Below are 15,442 nucleotides of genomic sequence, written 5' to 3' on the forward strand. Positions count from 1 at the left end.
GCGCACCAGCTCCAGCGCCGCTCGTTTGCCGCAGTGTCGTCCTTGATCGGGATCTGAGCCGCCTACAATTTACACATTGCGTCAGCCATGATCAACATGGGTTCTGCAGGTGGCGTGTGAAGCTTAATTACCATGCCGCCCATGGCGTGGACGCCGCGACGGTGGCAGGTGCGGATGAGGAGGTGGGAGTAGGAGCGCATGAAGTGCTGGGCCATGCCGACGAGGGCGCGGTCGGGGAGGAGGCGGTCCGGGTGGGCGCGGAACGTCTTGACATAGCTGAAGATGTAGTCCCAGCGGCCGCAGTTGAGCCCCGCCGAGTGGTCGCGCAGCTCGTACAGGATCTCGTCCATCTGGAACGCTGCCGGCAGCGTCTCCACGAGCACCGTCGCCCGTATGCTTCCCCTCTCGATCCCGGCCGCCTGCTCCGCCCTCTCGAACACGCCGTTCCATATCCTCGCTTCCCTGATGAGCAAGTGTCGTTCATTGCAGAACGAAGCGTGAAGTGAGTCGTCGCTCGCGGCGCACGTGTACATGCGTGGTGCACGGGCGTGTCATGTGTCGCGTACCTGGAGTGCTCCATCTTGGGGAGGTAGAAGAAGGGGCCGAACCCGGCGCCCTGGCCGGCGCGGAAGGCGGCGTGGTTGTGGAAGAAGTAGAGGCCGAAGTCGACGAGGCAACCGATGGCCGGCTCGCCGTCGATGAGGACGTGCGCCTCGGGGAGGTGCCAACCGCGGGGCCGGACGAAGAGCTTGGCTGTCCGGTCGTTGAGCTTGTACTCCCGGCCGCGCGCCGCGTCGCGGAAGCTGATGGTGCCGGCCACGGCGTCCCGCAGGTTCACCTGCCCGTGCATCAGGTTCTCCCACGTCGGCGACAGTGCATCCTCGAAGTCAGCCTAGCCACGGCACACGTACATGTTCTCGTCGTCTTAGAACCAAAAAAAAAAGGTGCTGCTATGTCTTCATCCATCCGTACGCCACCGGTGGTTTGCACGCGTACATGTATATATGCTTACCATGAAGACCTTGGCGCCGGAGTTGAGCGCGTTGATGACCATCTTCCGGGGCTCGGCGGGGCCCGTGATCTCGACGGTGCGGTCCGCGACGGCCGGCGGCACGGGCGCGCACTTCCATCCCCCCTCCCGGACGGACCTCGTGGCCGGGTCGAACCGCGGCAGCTCGCCGGCGTCGTACCGCCGCTGGGCCTCCCGCCGCTGCTCCATGGCGTACCGGACGGCGCCGCGGAACTCGCGCTGGAGCGCCGCCACGAAGGCCAGCGCGTCGCGGGTCAGGACGGACGCGAACGCCGGGTCGTACCGGCCCCGGACGTCCACGCCCTCCGGCGCGTCGTAGCATGGCGCCGCCGCCGCCGCCGTGACGCTTGCACACATCGAAGCGTCGGGCGTTCGCGTGCGTGGCGTGAACAGAACAAGTACAGGGCGCTCTGGTGTGGCAGTGGGAAGAGTGTGCAGCTCGAGCTCGGTGCGCGTGTTTTTCTTTGGTGGCCGGGGTAGAGCCAATATATATGTGCAGTGCACACTATCTGAGGCGAGCAGCGAGCTCTATCGTAGCATGGTGACAGTGGCAGCGCTCACGCCCATCACGGCCTCACCCACCGGGTCGTTCCAGCAATTCCACTAGCCCCAAAGTGCCGAAGAGGCTGACATCATGCGTGACAAGAGACTGGCAGAATTATTATTGATGAGATAAATAAGCGTTCAGTGAAGAATGACGAAGCGTCCATTTCAGCGAAAAAGGAGAGAAAAAAACAAACGAACGAAGCATGGAACCCGGGACGTGGTGGTTACGATAAGGCAAGTTGCCTAGCTCCTTGGTGCATCAGCAACTCGGCATTCGGCTTGTAGTAGTACGGGGATAAGCATTGCGTGCGTGCGTGCGTAACGTAGCTTGCCACTCCGGCGCACCGCGGTGGGCAGGCGAGTTGGCTCAACTTCTAACAGCCCGCGTTGGCCGCTTCTGCCCCTGTTCTTATCCGATCCGCCTGCCCCGGATGGGCGTCGATCCGGAGAGCCGTGGCGCGCCGCTGCCTATGCTTATGCGCGCGCGGTGCGGCCGGCCGCTCGGGCTCGCACTGCGTAGTGCGTAGTAGCGCCTGCATGTAGATGGAGCACGCGGCAGCCACGGCATCGTTCGGGGTTCTCTGATCCTCTGACGCGCGGGCGCGGGCGCTGCGGCTGTGACTGCTCATGAAGGAATTCAGAGCAGGAGACGAGAGAGCAAGAGCGCGGCAGGCCACGGGAACAAGCGTAACCCTTTTGCTGCTCCCCTCCCCTCTCCTCCACCTCAACTGAAAATCTGAGTCAGCTGACGATACCGTCCCCATTTGGCTGCTCAGTGCCTTTTCCTCACTCTCATCCGAGCGTATTTTGGACCTTCGTAGCCTGTTAATACTCTTTTTTCCCCTCAAATACGCAGCTAGCCTATTAATACTTTCCTTTTTTTCTCGAATACGCAGGAGAGCTACGTATTACTGCATTACTACATTAAAATACGACCTATTAATACTCTCGAGCCGAAACCCCATTATGTTATGTTTTTCTCCTCCACTGAAAATAAAAAAAATAGAAAAAATATCAGAATTCATAAACATAAATATAAACCATACATAGCTTAGGGCCTTGACTTTCTCATCCTGATCATACTTGTCACTCTTCCCTTTGCTGGCTAGTTTGTCATGCACTTCATGCTTGACCTTGTCATAGGATGGTGAGGGCTTGAAACTGCGTTTGTGAAATTCCTTTTGAGATACTTTCTTTTGACATTTTGCTAGTTCCTCTTGTTGCAGACAATGGCCAAATCACTGGCTGCCTCAACATTCTTAGGTCCAGCAATGCAATTGCTGATCTAATCTCTTCCTTTAATCCTCCAAAGAATCTGGTGACAAAGTAGGTGTCATCGTACCTAGTGTTATACAATAGTATTGTCGGGGATAGATCCCAGTACCCGCAAGAAAGGAAGAAGACGGACTCCTACTAGGATTACAAGGACTCATACCTTGTAATCCTACTAGAACTCCTCCTTATAACCGACTAGTAATCCCGCCCCCTGAAGTATATATAAAGTAGGGTAGAGGTCCCAAGATTGGTAGGCCAAGACCTCATAGAACCACAACAGAGGACTAAATTCTCAACAGCAAACAACACCCAAGCGCAGGGCGCAATATACAATTGGACGTAGGGTCGCTACTCTAGCAGCTCGAATCTGTATAAATATGTGTCTTGTGCGCTTTTACCTTCGAGTTCCAGGTCCGGCAATCCCCCACCAACCAATCTACTACCTCGGGATACCCCTCAGTAGTTTGCTGAGTATAAAATACCGACATCTGGCGCGTCAAGTAGGGGTGATCGTCGAGATCATCGGGCGAGCTTGAAGGACCTTATCATCAAGATCAATCGACTCGACAAGAAGTAAGTCGCCGAGTCGGAGTTTCGAGAAGACAAATCTACGCCGAGACAGAATCGATGCGCTCCGCATTCCAGTCGAGGACCGAGTTGGTTTTCACCACAGGCTGCTGCATACGGCTCGTCAATCAAGGCAGAGGCAAATCCGATTTGAGTTGGGATATCAAGCAGACCGAGGGACCCACGCCATAACTTCCAAGATGACAAAGATTTGTTACAATCACGCGCGGATTGAGACAAATAATCAGCTCTAATTACTCTCCGTGAAAATCAATTTTGAGGAATTTGTGCCACACCCACATGGAAGGCTACCACAAGACCTCAAAATCATAGCCTAATGTACATAGAAGATGTACGCGAGCATTGCTATCCTGATGTCCAGCCGCATCAAGTTGCCGACGACTACTTTGAACTAGTCAAGGACAGTCTACTTCGACCACTCGTCTCGAACTAGTCGAGGGCTGGTTACACCTGATCAACAACTAGTTGGAATCGACTCTGACTAGTTGGCTTCATCAACAATCAACACGGCTTCGTTGACAACCATCCACGAATCAAGCTAAATCACTTTTTAATTATTTTATATCATTTTTCCGGCTTGTTTTCTGCATATAGGGCAATGTGTGAAGTCTTTTTTTGTGTATGCCTCTTGATGGAAATTATTTCTCCAGAGCTACACTTTGCCAATTATTCTTGGGGCATGTTAACCGACAACCATAGGTTTGGTACATCGAATTACGGACGCTATAGCTAGGAGTTTTGTGCACTGAGTTTCAGAAGCTCTGCCAATAGGCTTGGTACATCGAATTTCGGAGGTTGCGGCCACAAGTTTGGTGCACTTAGTGCTGGAGGCTCACAGTGGCAACACACGCTCTCCTCGCCAGAAGGCAGAAAAGTCTCAACGACTACTTTACACGTAATTGTGCTCTCTTTTTATCAAAATGTCGACTATTTATTTTAAATGCCTAGAGGGGGGTTGAATAGGCTCGATCTTTAAAACCTGAAAAATTCTTCGCAGTGGTGTTAAATGGGTCGGAACTTCCGACGATGTGCCGGAAGTTCCGATTGGGTTGGAACTTCCGGTACAGGGGCAAAACTTCCGATAGAGTAAAAACTACTCTACAAAATTAAAAAAATAAACAGTTTCAGCAGAATCTATTTAAATTAAAAGTTTAGCAATGATGTATAGAAACTACTGCAGGTGATTTTTAAGAGAGAAACTTCATCAAAATATAGATCAGCACAAATCAAGCTCTAGGTCAATAAGAACTTGAAGAACACAATAAGCATACGAGACAAAGGATTTGTTTACCGAAATTCACTCCCACAAAGGAAGCTACGTCTCCGTTGAGGAACTCACAAAGAGCCGGGTCCTCACTAACCCTTTACCTCTCTCAGTCAACCACAAAGGAAGATTGAGTCACTTGCTATGAATCCTCCAAGAGGATGGGCAATACAAACTTTCCGGGCGCACTACAGCGAGAGCTCAAACGAGCGATGCCAAACCGTCTAGAAGCAAGCTTCAAGAGAATCAAACGCGAATCGAAGACCGAAGATGGTTCAAGTGCTCTTGAGATGAACTTGGTTGAACTCTCAGTCAATGAATGAGTCACACACCTCAAATCATTTTCTCACCCAAACCCTAGCTCAAAACTCTCAAAGATTTAGCTCAAGGAGGGAGTGGGGAGGAGTATTGAATGCTTGAGGAGGAGTTTGTCTCGTGATTGGTCAACCACAAATGAAGGAAGGTTGAGGGGGTATAAATACGAGCTCCAAAAACTGGCCGTTGTTGTTCTGTTAAGTGATTATCAGAACTTACGACACGGTTAAAAAAATAGCTGAGGAACCCCTGTCGGAAGTTACTTGAAACTTCCAGCACCTAGTATCGAAAATTCCGACACTGTTTAAATAAATCTGATGAGCACCCTATGAGAACTTCCGATACTCACAGAAAATATGAGAAATTAAATGTGCAAGTGTGTGAGTGGTGTCTCTCATAGGTGGTTAGCATCTCAAATAAGCACTTTGACATCTTCAAACTATCCATCCGCGTCCCTTTATAGTACGGTGTTTCTATACTCAAATTCAAAAATAGAAAGTTATATTACGATGTTTCTATACTCAAATTTAAAAATAGAAAGTATAAAAAGTTTTTTCTTTATACTTCAACACCATTCTTCAAACAACTTTGAGGTCCTTCCTTGCACCTTTTCATTTCTTAACATTTAAACCTATCAATTTCTTGATAAATTAATTAGTTCCTTAGTTATACATGTCATCAACACCAAAATCTACATAGGGGGCCAAATGCACTTTCAAGACCTCGAGATACATTTCACATCGGTCACGTCACAATCTTGGATTTTCACCATCGAACCGGGGAAACTCAATTTTGGGCTGGGGTACGGCTCTGCTCGTGAACTTGCAATTCCCTTCACGCGACTCAAATTGGCGTGGCGGATGAGATCCAAGGATTCCACCGCCAACATCCTGGTTTGTAGTTTCACTGCGTTGCCCGATGGGCTGCTCCGGGACTGGTGCAGGCTGGTAGAGCCATGTTCAGGTCAAATGGATTGACCTAACTCGGCGGTGGTGGAGACGATCAACTCGACATAAGTGGTTGTGCCAACTCGAGGTGATGTAGGTGTGTTGCTGCCTCATCCGTCTTGACAAGCAACGTGCCTAAAGAGCTATTCGTTGTGGACTGCCAAGCCTCCGTACCGCTGATCTTGTCCAAGGACCGCTCCATCGTGAGCTTGAACCCCTCGAACTTCTTCGCGAGGTCCTCCAAGGTCGTTGCCATTTGTCTTTGCCACTTCGTCAGCTTCCGTGATGGCGTCGAGTCGTCGCAGATATCTCAATTTGGGAAAATATTTTTTTAGGAGATTATGTGGTGGAGAGGCTCGGGATAGGATGGAATCGGAAGAAAAACAGGGAGTCGAGAGGTCGAAGAAGACAGGGAAGAACAAAATGGTGATTCAGAAATGAGTTCTGTTATTTCTCATTGCCGTTCTCAACAGTACAATAGGGATTTATAGTCCTTCCCTTTAGCTGGGCTCGCAGGCCCGTTCTCACATACACGGCCCATGGCCCATGATCACAAACGCTCCTCTCGCCTGTTACAATCAGCATCAACCACTCTCTTCCTTAATCTTCAGGCTATGCAGGGACATGACAATTTGACCACTGGTTATATTGGTTCAGCTAGGGCATGCATATTATTATTATAATATTATTGCTAACATTCTTTTGGTTTTTTGTTTGTATTCACTTCCTAGAAAATGACTATAAACATATATCTATTTGAAAATGGAGCATCGATATGCAAATTTGGAGCTGAAGTTTAAGCATCAGGAAGAGAAATTCATTGAGGTGATAAAAGAAAAGAAAAATTTTACATAATATGCTTGTCGAGCTAAAATGTTAGTTTTTTCATTCTATGATACCTTTGCATATTTTCACATATGATGGTGACAAAACTAATGACTTATATTTCTACTATTTGTCGGCAACTTTTTTTGTCATATGGTTGAGGCTTGTAATAAATGGTTGAATGCACAATGCATGCAAAGATTGGAAAAAGAGATTCCTTTATATAAAAACTTCTTCCTAGATTGCAGCCAGCTATTGTATATATAAATTAGTAATAATTCATGAGCTCACAACAAATTTATGACTTCTTGTCCCCTTCCTTCCCGTATCATCGAATCCTGGCTTCATGACTAGTCTGATCAGGCTCTCGTTTACCCTGCAATGCTGCCAATACATTTCCATCAGCCTGTCTCACTAAAGAAAACTACTATTAGTGTACTAGCGTCTTGAATTTCTTATTCTCAGCCTAGGATTTACTTAGATCATTCTCATTGCAGTTTTTTGATATTTATGTTTTTAAAAATATCACATAAGTAAGAGTGCATTTAGTTGATAGATGAAATAATAACTCACACAATGCCTAGTTCCATTTTTTTGTTGTTTCCAAAAATATACGTGTAGACACAAACTATTTTGTAAATACTATAAATAGTTCATCCTCATGAAACCAGTTTTTTCTCTCACCTTAGTGTACTATATTATCATAATTGTTTACATGAAAACTCTTTTATTGTTAATGAAACTACCATATAAATGGATTTAGACCTTCACACATCGAATACCAAAATTGCAAGTACTTCAAGCTTGGTGCGGCTATCTTAGTGCTTTTTAGGACTTTATCATAGGAAAATGTGAATAAGAGAGGGGAGGTTCTCTAGAACAAAATTCATCCTAAAGATTTTAGAAAATATTAGTGGGAGTAGCAAAATATGTATGTACCTCTAAGTTATTAGTGGTAGTAAACAAGGAATGTTAACTATAGAAAAAATTAAATCACAATCATTCAAATATGCTTACAATAGCTTATATTTGAGGACAAATTTTGAATGCTTAATGTCTTGTATTATATAGAATGAATTATAACCCTCACCTTCGGAGCATAAACCTAGTATGCTGGATTGCTAATGTATTCGAACTCTTGCTTTTTTTTTCTTTGCTAGCATCATATTTGCTTCTTCGCACGCTTGATAGTCCAATTCATATGAAGAAATAGAGAATTTCTATATGCCACTGAAACAAAATCCAACAGGCAACAGCTGTCCTGCTACCGTATTTTTCTCATTCTCTCTACGCACCCGTATCCACCGACCACCGGGCCCCCCGCACCGCACTGCAACTCGCTCTTCCGCCGCGCCGGTTCGCCGTTAATGCCACCGACCCTTCACTCCCCCTCCGCGCCGCGTCCACCTCCTCTAGGCTAGAGCCTAGCCGCCCGCCCATGGCGAGGCCGGTGGCGAAGGCGCGGCCGCCTAAGCACCTGGTGGCGCTCGCCGTCGTCGCCGTCCTCGGCCTCGTCCTCGTCGCCGACTACCTCTGGGCTTCGTCCTCCTCCTCCGCCGTCTGGTCCTCCAGGCTTACCCTCCCAACCAGCCCCGCCGTGCAGGCGCCGCCCGTCGCGAAGGAGGTGAGTGACGCGTCCCCTTTTCTCGCGCCCATTGCTTAGGGATGCTAGATTGCTGCCGCTGCTGAGGCTCAAGCGATAGGCGCTTCGGGGTAGGGTTGGGGAGCGTTGCCACGATGGGCGTACAAGATTGGTGAGATCTGGTGGGATTTAGGGAGGAATTGGGTGAGTTTTGCGCGTCGATCGGCTGAGTTGAGCATGCTTGCTTGATTGGGGAAGTTTACTCGATCTGCTGCAGTTCAGATGAGCAGCCATTACGTGTTAGGTGTAAACATTAGCAATATGTTATTTTGTTGGGTTTCATGCTCCTTGCAGGAATGGAGATAGTCTGGTTGTGATCCTTGGCCATAGAAGCCCTTTGCCTATTACTAGAGCTTCTGGTTGTAAATTGCGTGCATTAGTTTTCAGCTAGAGTAATGCCTGTGCTTTGCCTTGGGTTTGCTTGAGTGATGTTTGCGAACTATCAAGAGTTCTATAGTATTTATAATTTTTATAGGTTGCCACAGGAACATATCGTTTTTGGTTTTATAAGCATATTCGACACTTCCTTGCCACTTAATTTGAAACCTAGGTCTTGTGTGTAAAAGTAGATCACGTTTACCAGCAAATTCAGAGAGTTGTCCTTTTAGTTTCCATGGTCTGAAATATCTTGTCCATTCACTTTAGTTATCATACTTATGCCTAGATGACATTAGTTTGGTATTATAACAATGGTAGATAGTAACTTGCGTATGCCTAGTTGACATGAATATGGTATCACTCAGTTTTTATCTTGAACCATTTGGTATCATACAGTAGTAAACAATGTGTAAAGTTCTGTTCTATACTTGGATGTTTTGCATCCTTATTTTTATTTATAATGATATATGCTGTGAAGAATTGTCAGTTATCACTATGGTCTAAAACTCTGCTAGATTGGATTCTACTTGCAACTTGACTTTGTTTTATTGTTCTCATCATGTTGCTACAATGGCTTCTCAAAGAACTAGCCTGTCTTGTAATTTTATTGTACAGAATACAAAGGACAAGAAACCTGTAGGTTCGATGGACATAAATGCAACTTTTGCAGACTTGCCGGCTCCAGAATTAAAATGGGAGGGGATGGCTGAAGCACCTGTTGCACGTTTGGATGGTGCTGCTATACAGATTAAGAATCTCTTATATGTATTTGCTGGATATGGCACCATTAACCATGTGAGAAACCTTCATGCTCTGTCTTAAGATACTACTTTTCTACAATTTATGACATCTGGTGCTTTAAGAAGGGAGCAGTGGTACCCTCTTGCACATGAGAATTTTGCTTTATAAGTTGGAATGTGTAATAGAGAAGTATTTGCCAAATTGGATTCGAATGATAGCTCAAATTAGCCACTTATACTCTTGAATTCATTATAAATTGTATTATTAAGTTGCCAAGGTGTTTAAGAGAATAATTCACTACTCTTATTCTCTCTACATTGAACTGATGTAAGTCTCATAGACCAACTGGGGAATAATGCAACGACCTAGTAAGCCTTCCTATTCACTGATGCCTGCTCTTACATAATGAAATACACTTGAATTACCTGTGCTATGTATATGAATTTGTACTCTGATCTCATCTGTATAACAAATGATAACTTTGCTAGACTATTAATTATATTAGCAAGACCAGAATGCAAATTTCACCCTGGTATTCTATTCCTTGGTGTTTTCTACATTGAAGAAATCTGCAGTTAGATGCGAGTTATTTCAATATGTTAAGCAAGTCGCCTTCCTTAAGATTTTCCCCCTTTTTTTCATTTGCAGGTGCATTCTCACGTTGATATATACAATTTCTCGGATAATACGTGGGGTGGAAGATTTGATATGCCCAAGGACATGGCACATTCACATCTGGGGATGGTTACTGATGGAAGATTCATCTATGTGGTAACTGGACAGTATGGTCCGCAATGTAGGGGACCTACAGCTCGAAATTTTGTATTGGACACAGAAACAAAAGAATGGCATGATTTGCCTCCATTGCCAGTTCCTAGGTACTATTCTTGTTCTTTTAATTTAAATAAAAAAATTCAGATTGGGCATCCACTCATTATGTATCTACACATTACTTGCACTTGAAAGTTGTTGCCTTGTTGGCCCCATGCTCGTTATGCAAATAATATGTTTAAATATTTGGTCAACTTATAGGTTGGAAACAATTTGAACCACATTTCTTTCCAATTCAAATTCTTATGTTCAGATATGCTCCAGCAACGCAACTTTGGAGAGGCAGACTTCATGTGATGGGTGGCAGCAAGGAGGATAGGCATGAACCTGGGCTTGAACATTGGAGTCTCGCGGTAAAGGATGGGAAAGCATTGGAGAAAGAGTGGAGGAGCGAGATACCAATACCACGTGGAGGTCCTCATAGGTCTATAACTTTCCCTTCATATCTTATCAACAGTTTCACCTTCATTGGAAAGCAATGTTGCTAGATGCCTATGCCCTAGATTGTCTTGACAGTTTCCTATTGGGTGCATTTCTGCTTTTCTTATGCTTTGGGCAACATTTATGCTGCTAGGAAATGTTTTCCTATGAAATTGGTGCGTTGCATGATACAAAGAAGTTGGTTTGTGACTTCTGAGAACACTATCCTTAATCGTTAATTTGCTGAAGTCCTTATAAAAATATTTCGTTTTACTACCAGGGCTTGTGTTGTTGCAAATGATAAACTCCTTGTTATTGGTGGTCAAGAAGGTGACTTCATGGCCAAGCCTGGGTCTCCTATATTTAAATGTGTTAGGAGAAGTGAGGTATGCTGTCAGCTCAATCTTATAGCTAATTGTTGCGCATGTTCTGGCTCCTATGTTTTAAGATCAACTGAGATCAGTTTTCCCTGCATAAAGGACAACTTAACCATATGTTGTGCATGGTTAAGTCTAGATTATAAGCATCTAAACGCCAAGCATGCTGTACCTGCTTTGTTAAATAAATAATGGCACACGTGGTTTCACCTGAAAGTGGATTGGCATCATGTGCACTGCATTTTCTTTTCTAGAAAAACAAAAGACCAGGACATTTAATATGGTTTAACTATTAAACTATCATATAATGCACATATTCAAGTATTACCATAATTGATGTTTTTGAGTTGAGACCAGAATCAATTTGGGTACCTTTTAAATGTGACATTCTAGTTCCGCTATATTCTTATTAGTAACCTTCAGATTTGCAGATTCTGTTTATCTTTATTATTTCCCTTCAAGCATTACCACAAGTAATGATTTTGAGTTGAGACCAGAATCAATTGAAGTACCTTTTAAATGTAAAAGTTTCACTATTTTCTATGTAACCTTCAGGTTTGCACTATTCTGTTTATCTGTGCCCTTCAAGCTTCTGCCATAGTTGATGATTTTGAGTTGAAACCAGAACCAATTCAAGTATCTTTTAAATGTGGCAGAGTCTAGTTTTACTATTTTCTTAGTGACCTTCAGGTTTGCACTATTTTGTCTATCTTTGTTATTGCCCTCTTTTAAAAACAACATTCTGCTTGTGCAGGTTGTGTATAGCAATGTTTATATGCTTGATGATGGGATGACATGGAAGGAACTTCCACATATGCCAAAACCAGATTCACATATAGAGTTTGCTTGGGTGAATGTTAATAATTCTCTCATTATTGCTGGAGGAACCACCGATAAGCACCCAATAACTAAAAAGATGGTATTGGTCGGTGAAGTATTTCGGTTCAATCTGGACACACTGGTACATTTTTTTTCCTTAATTTCTGTACTTTACATAGGATGGGAAATTGGAGGAAACAAAGCATGTTTGTTGCATACTATCTATTTCTTGTTTCTTGTCATGATGGGTTTTCATGCTTTTCTTAGCAACAGATTATGTTTTCACAGTATTCTTCTTGTTAAACTTTCTATATTCCTGTGATGCTGAAAAACTAAATAATTAGGTAGGCAACAGAAAGCATGAATAGTATCAAAGTTGCATTTTGTAAATCTTTGCCGCCCTTGATCTGTCATTGTGACACTATAGAACCTCATCTGCAGGAATGGAGTGTGATTGGACGGTTACCTTTCCGTATCAAGACCACGTTGGTAGGATACTGGGATGGCTGGCTGTATTTCACTTCTGGGCAACGAGACAAAGGACCAAAAGACCCGTCTCCTAAAAAGGTTGTCGGGTGCATGTTTAGAACTAAGTTGCATCTGTGATTTCCTTAGAACTGATATGACTAAGCCATTCTTTCTGTTCTTTCTTTTGGTACATAACTGTTTCGATCCCCCGTGGTGGGCGAGTTCCTTGTTACCATACGGGAAATGGGTGGCTTTGTGCACTGTCACATCATGTTATTGCCACTACCGTAGAATCATACACTTTTGCACCATTTTGTACAGAGAGAATTGATCGAATATACAGTGACTGTCACAATCTTGTAAGTTGGAAACTTGGAACATATACGCTTACTTGTTTCTTTGAGCCCTTACGCACATCTGTAGTGGGTAGTGAATCCATTGGTTATCTTCTAAAATTAGTTTCAACATCAACTTGAGCTATTCTTATGGTTGACTTAGACCCAACTTGCGGTCACATGCTTTTTGTGAGTGATGAAAGTGTTTCCTCTGATTCCTGGTACTTTACACCCGTGTTAAAATCGTAAAGTGGCTGGATGCATGGCTCCTTGCCATGCTATTGAATGTGCCTAAAGGATTGCGTTCATCAAATTGTTTGTGGCATTAATTTCTGGGCTTGTTGCTGTTGATGACCACAGAATCCATTCGATTCCCATGAATATCAGCGCAGTATCATGCTCACGTCACAAATCCGGAGGACAGCTGCAGGTGCTGTGCTCGGATATCGCCTTCTGGGTTACGCTGTTTTTCAGACCTTTTATTTTACTGGAAATCCCTACAAGCATTTGTTTTGACTTGATTAGTATTTCAAGCTTTCGACATCTTGATGCATCCAGCTCTAGCATTTTTCGTGTCGTACTGTAGCCAAAAGGAAGCTCAGGGCCTGATGAGCAGCTGGGTGCCTGGGTACACACACATCAGTAGCCAATAGGTAAGTGGCCTTGCCGTGTCACTCCCGGCTCCAGTATGAAACCATGAACTGTTTCTTTCGATGCTCCCGTTACGTTTGAAACGGTAAACGCAGAGAAGTGACGGACTAACGAACCCCACATGCGCGAGACCCTGACTCGCCGGTCGACGGTCGTCTGCAGGCATTGTGCGGGCTCGGACGACCGTTTCCCAATCAGACCAGGAGAAAATTCATGAAATTTGCGGGCTTTTTTTCCCCGCACATTTCACGTAATGACTCTTTGCTGGGACCTCCAACCCCATACCACGAGAGTTAGACGAAGGAAATCCGTGTCATCTAATGCAGACCCTGGTGTAAAGCCTCTGTGTCACTCTCTTGTAGCAGAGAAAAGGCCTAGAAGAAATCGCTGCGAACTCTCAGCAAGCTCCATTTTTGTTAAAATCCTTCACGAATTCGAAAACGAATGTATTTAATCAGGAAGATATGTGAGCTGCTTCGTGTGACCAATGTTAGCTCGCTCCTTTTCTTTTCGCAAATTGTGTTGAAGTTCTTTTTTTTTTTTTTTGGTATCAGCGACTTGGATTGACTAGTTCTAGCACCAGATGCACAGTTGTCTGTGCTGAAGTATAAATTGCCATCGGTTTAGACTTGTGGGTGTAACTGATCGATAGCTGCTCGCTAGTGTGGAGATCAATAGCACGCGCTTCGTACAAAATGGCCACCGGGCGAACAAGCATAGTCAAAACTTTCCGAGCAGCCGGTTGCGATCCCCATGGACGGGCGGGCACCGCAGCTGGGCACGGCGGCGGGAGGGACACACCACCGGTCTACGCCTACGCCTTTTTTTCGCTCTGCGACTGCGAGCTAGCGGATACACTTTGCACGACCGTCAGGCGCGTCCGCACGCAGGTCGCCACGGATTGGATTCGCTTTGCCCGTGTGCCCGACACACTGTCCCCCAACGTGCCAGATGATGGGTCCGATCCGCTCGTGGGCTCCTCGGTTAATCGCGCGGCGGGGTTGGGTTCGCTAAGCTAAGCTAAGCTTTGGTCCGACCGGGGAACTCGATCACTTTGCGGTTCCACGCCGCGGAAGGTGCCGCCAGATTGTTTGGTGGAGAGCCAGAGCCTGACAGAAAGATGGCTGTAGGCCTACGCCCAATCCGACCCCTTCCGGCCGGCCGGCCGGCCGCTATGTGCTCGCCGTCCAGGGCCGGGCTCCAGGCGTCGTGCATGTGTGCAGTGCAGGCGCTGCTGCTGCGTGATTAGCCCTCCCTTCCCCCGGCGCGATCTTCTTGTCGTGGCGTGCAGCCCCCGGGGTGCTGCGATCAGAATCCGGTCAGAGCTCGTGACGCCAAGCTGCGGGTGCCACGGCGAGAGAAGCTGTAGCCACTCAACTTGCTGCCGATGCTGTCATGAGCGGCTTCGAGCGAGTCTCGAAGTCTCAACTAATCCATCCCGGAGTCAGATCACGAACCTCCGTACTTCCATGGCGTCCTGCCCTCCAAAGTGGCATATGAGTGCTGCTGATTTCGGTACGGTGTCGCGAGGAAAAGCGCGATACCATTTTGGGTTTTCTGGCACCGACCAATCAAGTCGATCGGCCCCATTCACACTGAAAACCATCGGAACCTTTTTCGTTTTGTTGTTCAGGCAGGGTGAATAGGTGATCATCAGATCTCTGATCAAATAAGAGCTGAAAAGGATGTCAAAGTGGCGCAACCAACATGAGTGAAGAAGCAATGTAGTAGGTCTCACTTCTTCCGATCCAACATGGTGGCTAATTGAGGCGGAATTTCACCTGCTCACCCGGCTGGCAGTGGCACGACCTAGCAACCACCGGGAACGTGATGTGTGATGCATCCAACCGTTAGGACTGGCCGGCATTTCTTGAAGCGCAACGTTTAGACGATGCCTTTTAATGGCTCCCCGTTTCCGATCACGGAAGAAAGAAAAACGTACCTATAGATAAAATTAGGATCTATCTTAAAAGATCTGTCTATACCTCAA

At 45.9% G+C, this 15,442-nt stretch overlaps 3 protein-coding genes across 3 annotated transcripts in view; 2 read left to right on the plus strand and 1 right to left on the minus strand.

Annotated features, from left to right (window-relative positions):
• The window catches only part of LOC101786533 (malate synthase, glyoxysomal), a gene marked incomplete in the record, with an annotated part of 2,635 nt that extends 1,037 nt beyond the window's left edge, over positions 1–1,598 (minus strand). Inside the window, 4 exon segments of the mRNA XM_022828055.1 lie at positions 36–62; positions 132–462; positions 567–892; positions 1,013–1,598. Of these exon segments, the coding sequence (XP_022683790.1) occupies positions 36–62; positions 132–462; positions 567–892; positions 1,013–1,387 (1,059 nt within the window).
• Positions 1,599–8,109: 6,511 nt separating this feature from the next.
• Positions 8,110–12,882, plus strand: LOC101774795 (kelch repeat-containing protein At3g27220). Its single transcript, XM_004975961.3, has 7 exons — positions 8,110–8,414; positions 9,426–9,605; positions 10,200–10,429; positions 10,636–10,806; positions 11,083–11,188; positions 11,934–12,140; positions 12,440–12,882. The coding sequence occupies exons 1-7, from the start codon at positions 8,229–8,231 to the stop codon at positions 12,602–12,604; spliced, it is 1,245 nt and encodes a 414-aa protein (XP_004976018.1). The 5' UTR covers positions 8,110–8,228; the 3' UTR covers positions 12,605–12,882.
• A 1,265-nt stretch (positions 12,883–14,147) lies between these two features.
• The window catches only part of LOC101786927 (probable inactive receptor kinase At1g27190), an 8,251-nt gene continuing 6,956 nt past the window's right edge, over positions 14,148–15,442 (plus strand). The window contains exon 1 of the mRNA XM_004978033.2: positions 14,148–14,457. Within this exon, the coding sequence (XP_004978090.1) occupies positions 14,148–14,457 (310 nt within the window). The remainder of the gene's footprint in view (positions 14,458–15,442) is intronic.

Source organism: Setaria italica, chromosome VII (genome assembly GCF_000263155.2).
Source record: "Setaria italica strain Yugu1 chromosome VII, Setaria_italica_v2.0, whole genome shotgun sequence".
Lineage (NCBI taxonomy): Eukaryota > Viridiplantae > Streptophyta > Magnoliopsida > Poales > Poaceae > Setaria > Setaria italica.

Excerpts from the sequence above, each read along its gene's own strand:
- LOC101774795 (XM_004975961.3), top strand. The coding sequence starts at position 8,229 with ATGGCGAGGCCGGTGGCGAAGGCGCGGCCGCCTAAGCACCTGGTGGCG. Across the intron at positions 8,415-9,425 it reads CGCCGCCCGTCGCGAAGGAG|AATACAAAGGACAAGAAACC; the intron begins GTGAGTGACGCG and ends TTTATTGTACAG. Across the intron at positions 11,189-11,933 it reads AATGTGTTAGGAGAAGTGAG|GTTGTGTATAGCAATGTTTA; the intron begins GTATGCTGTCAG and ends CTGCTTGTGCAG.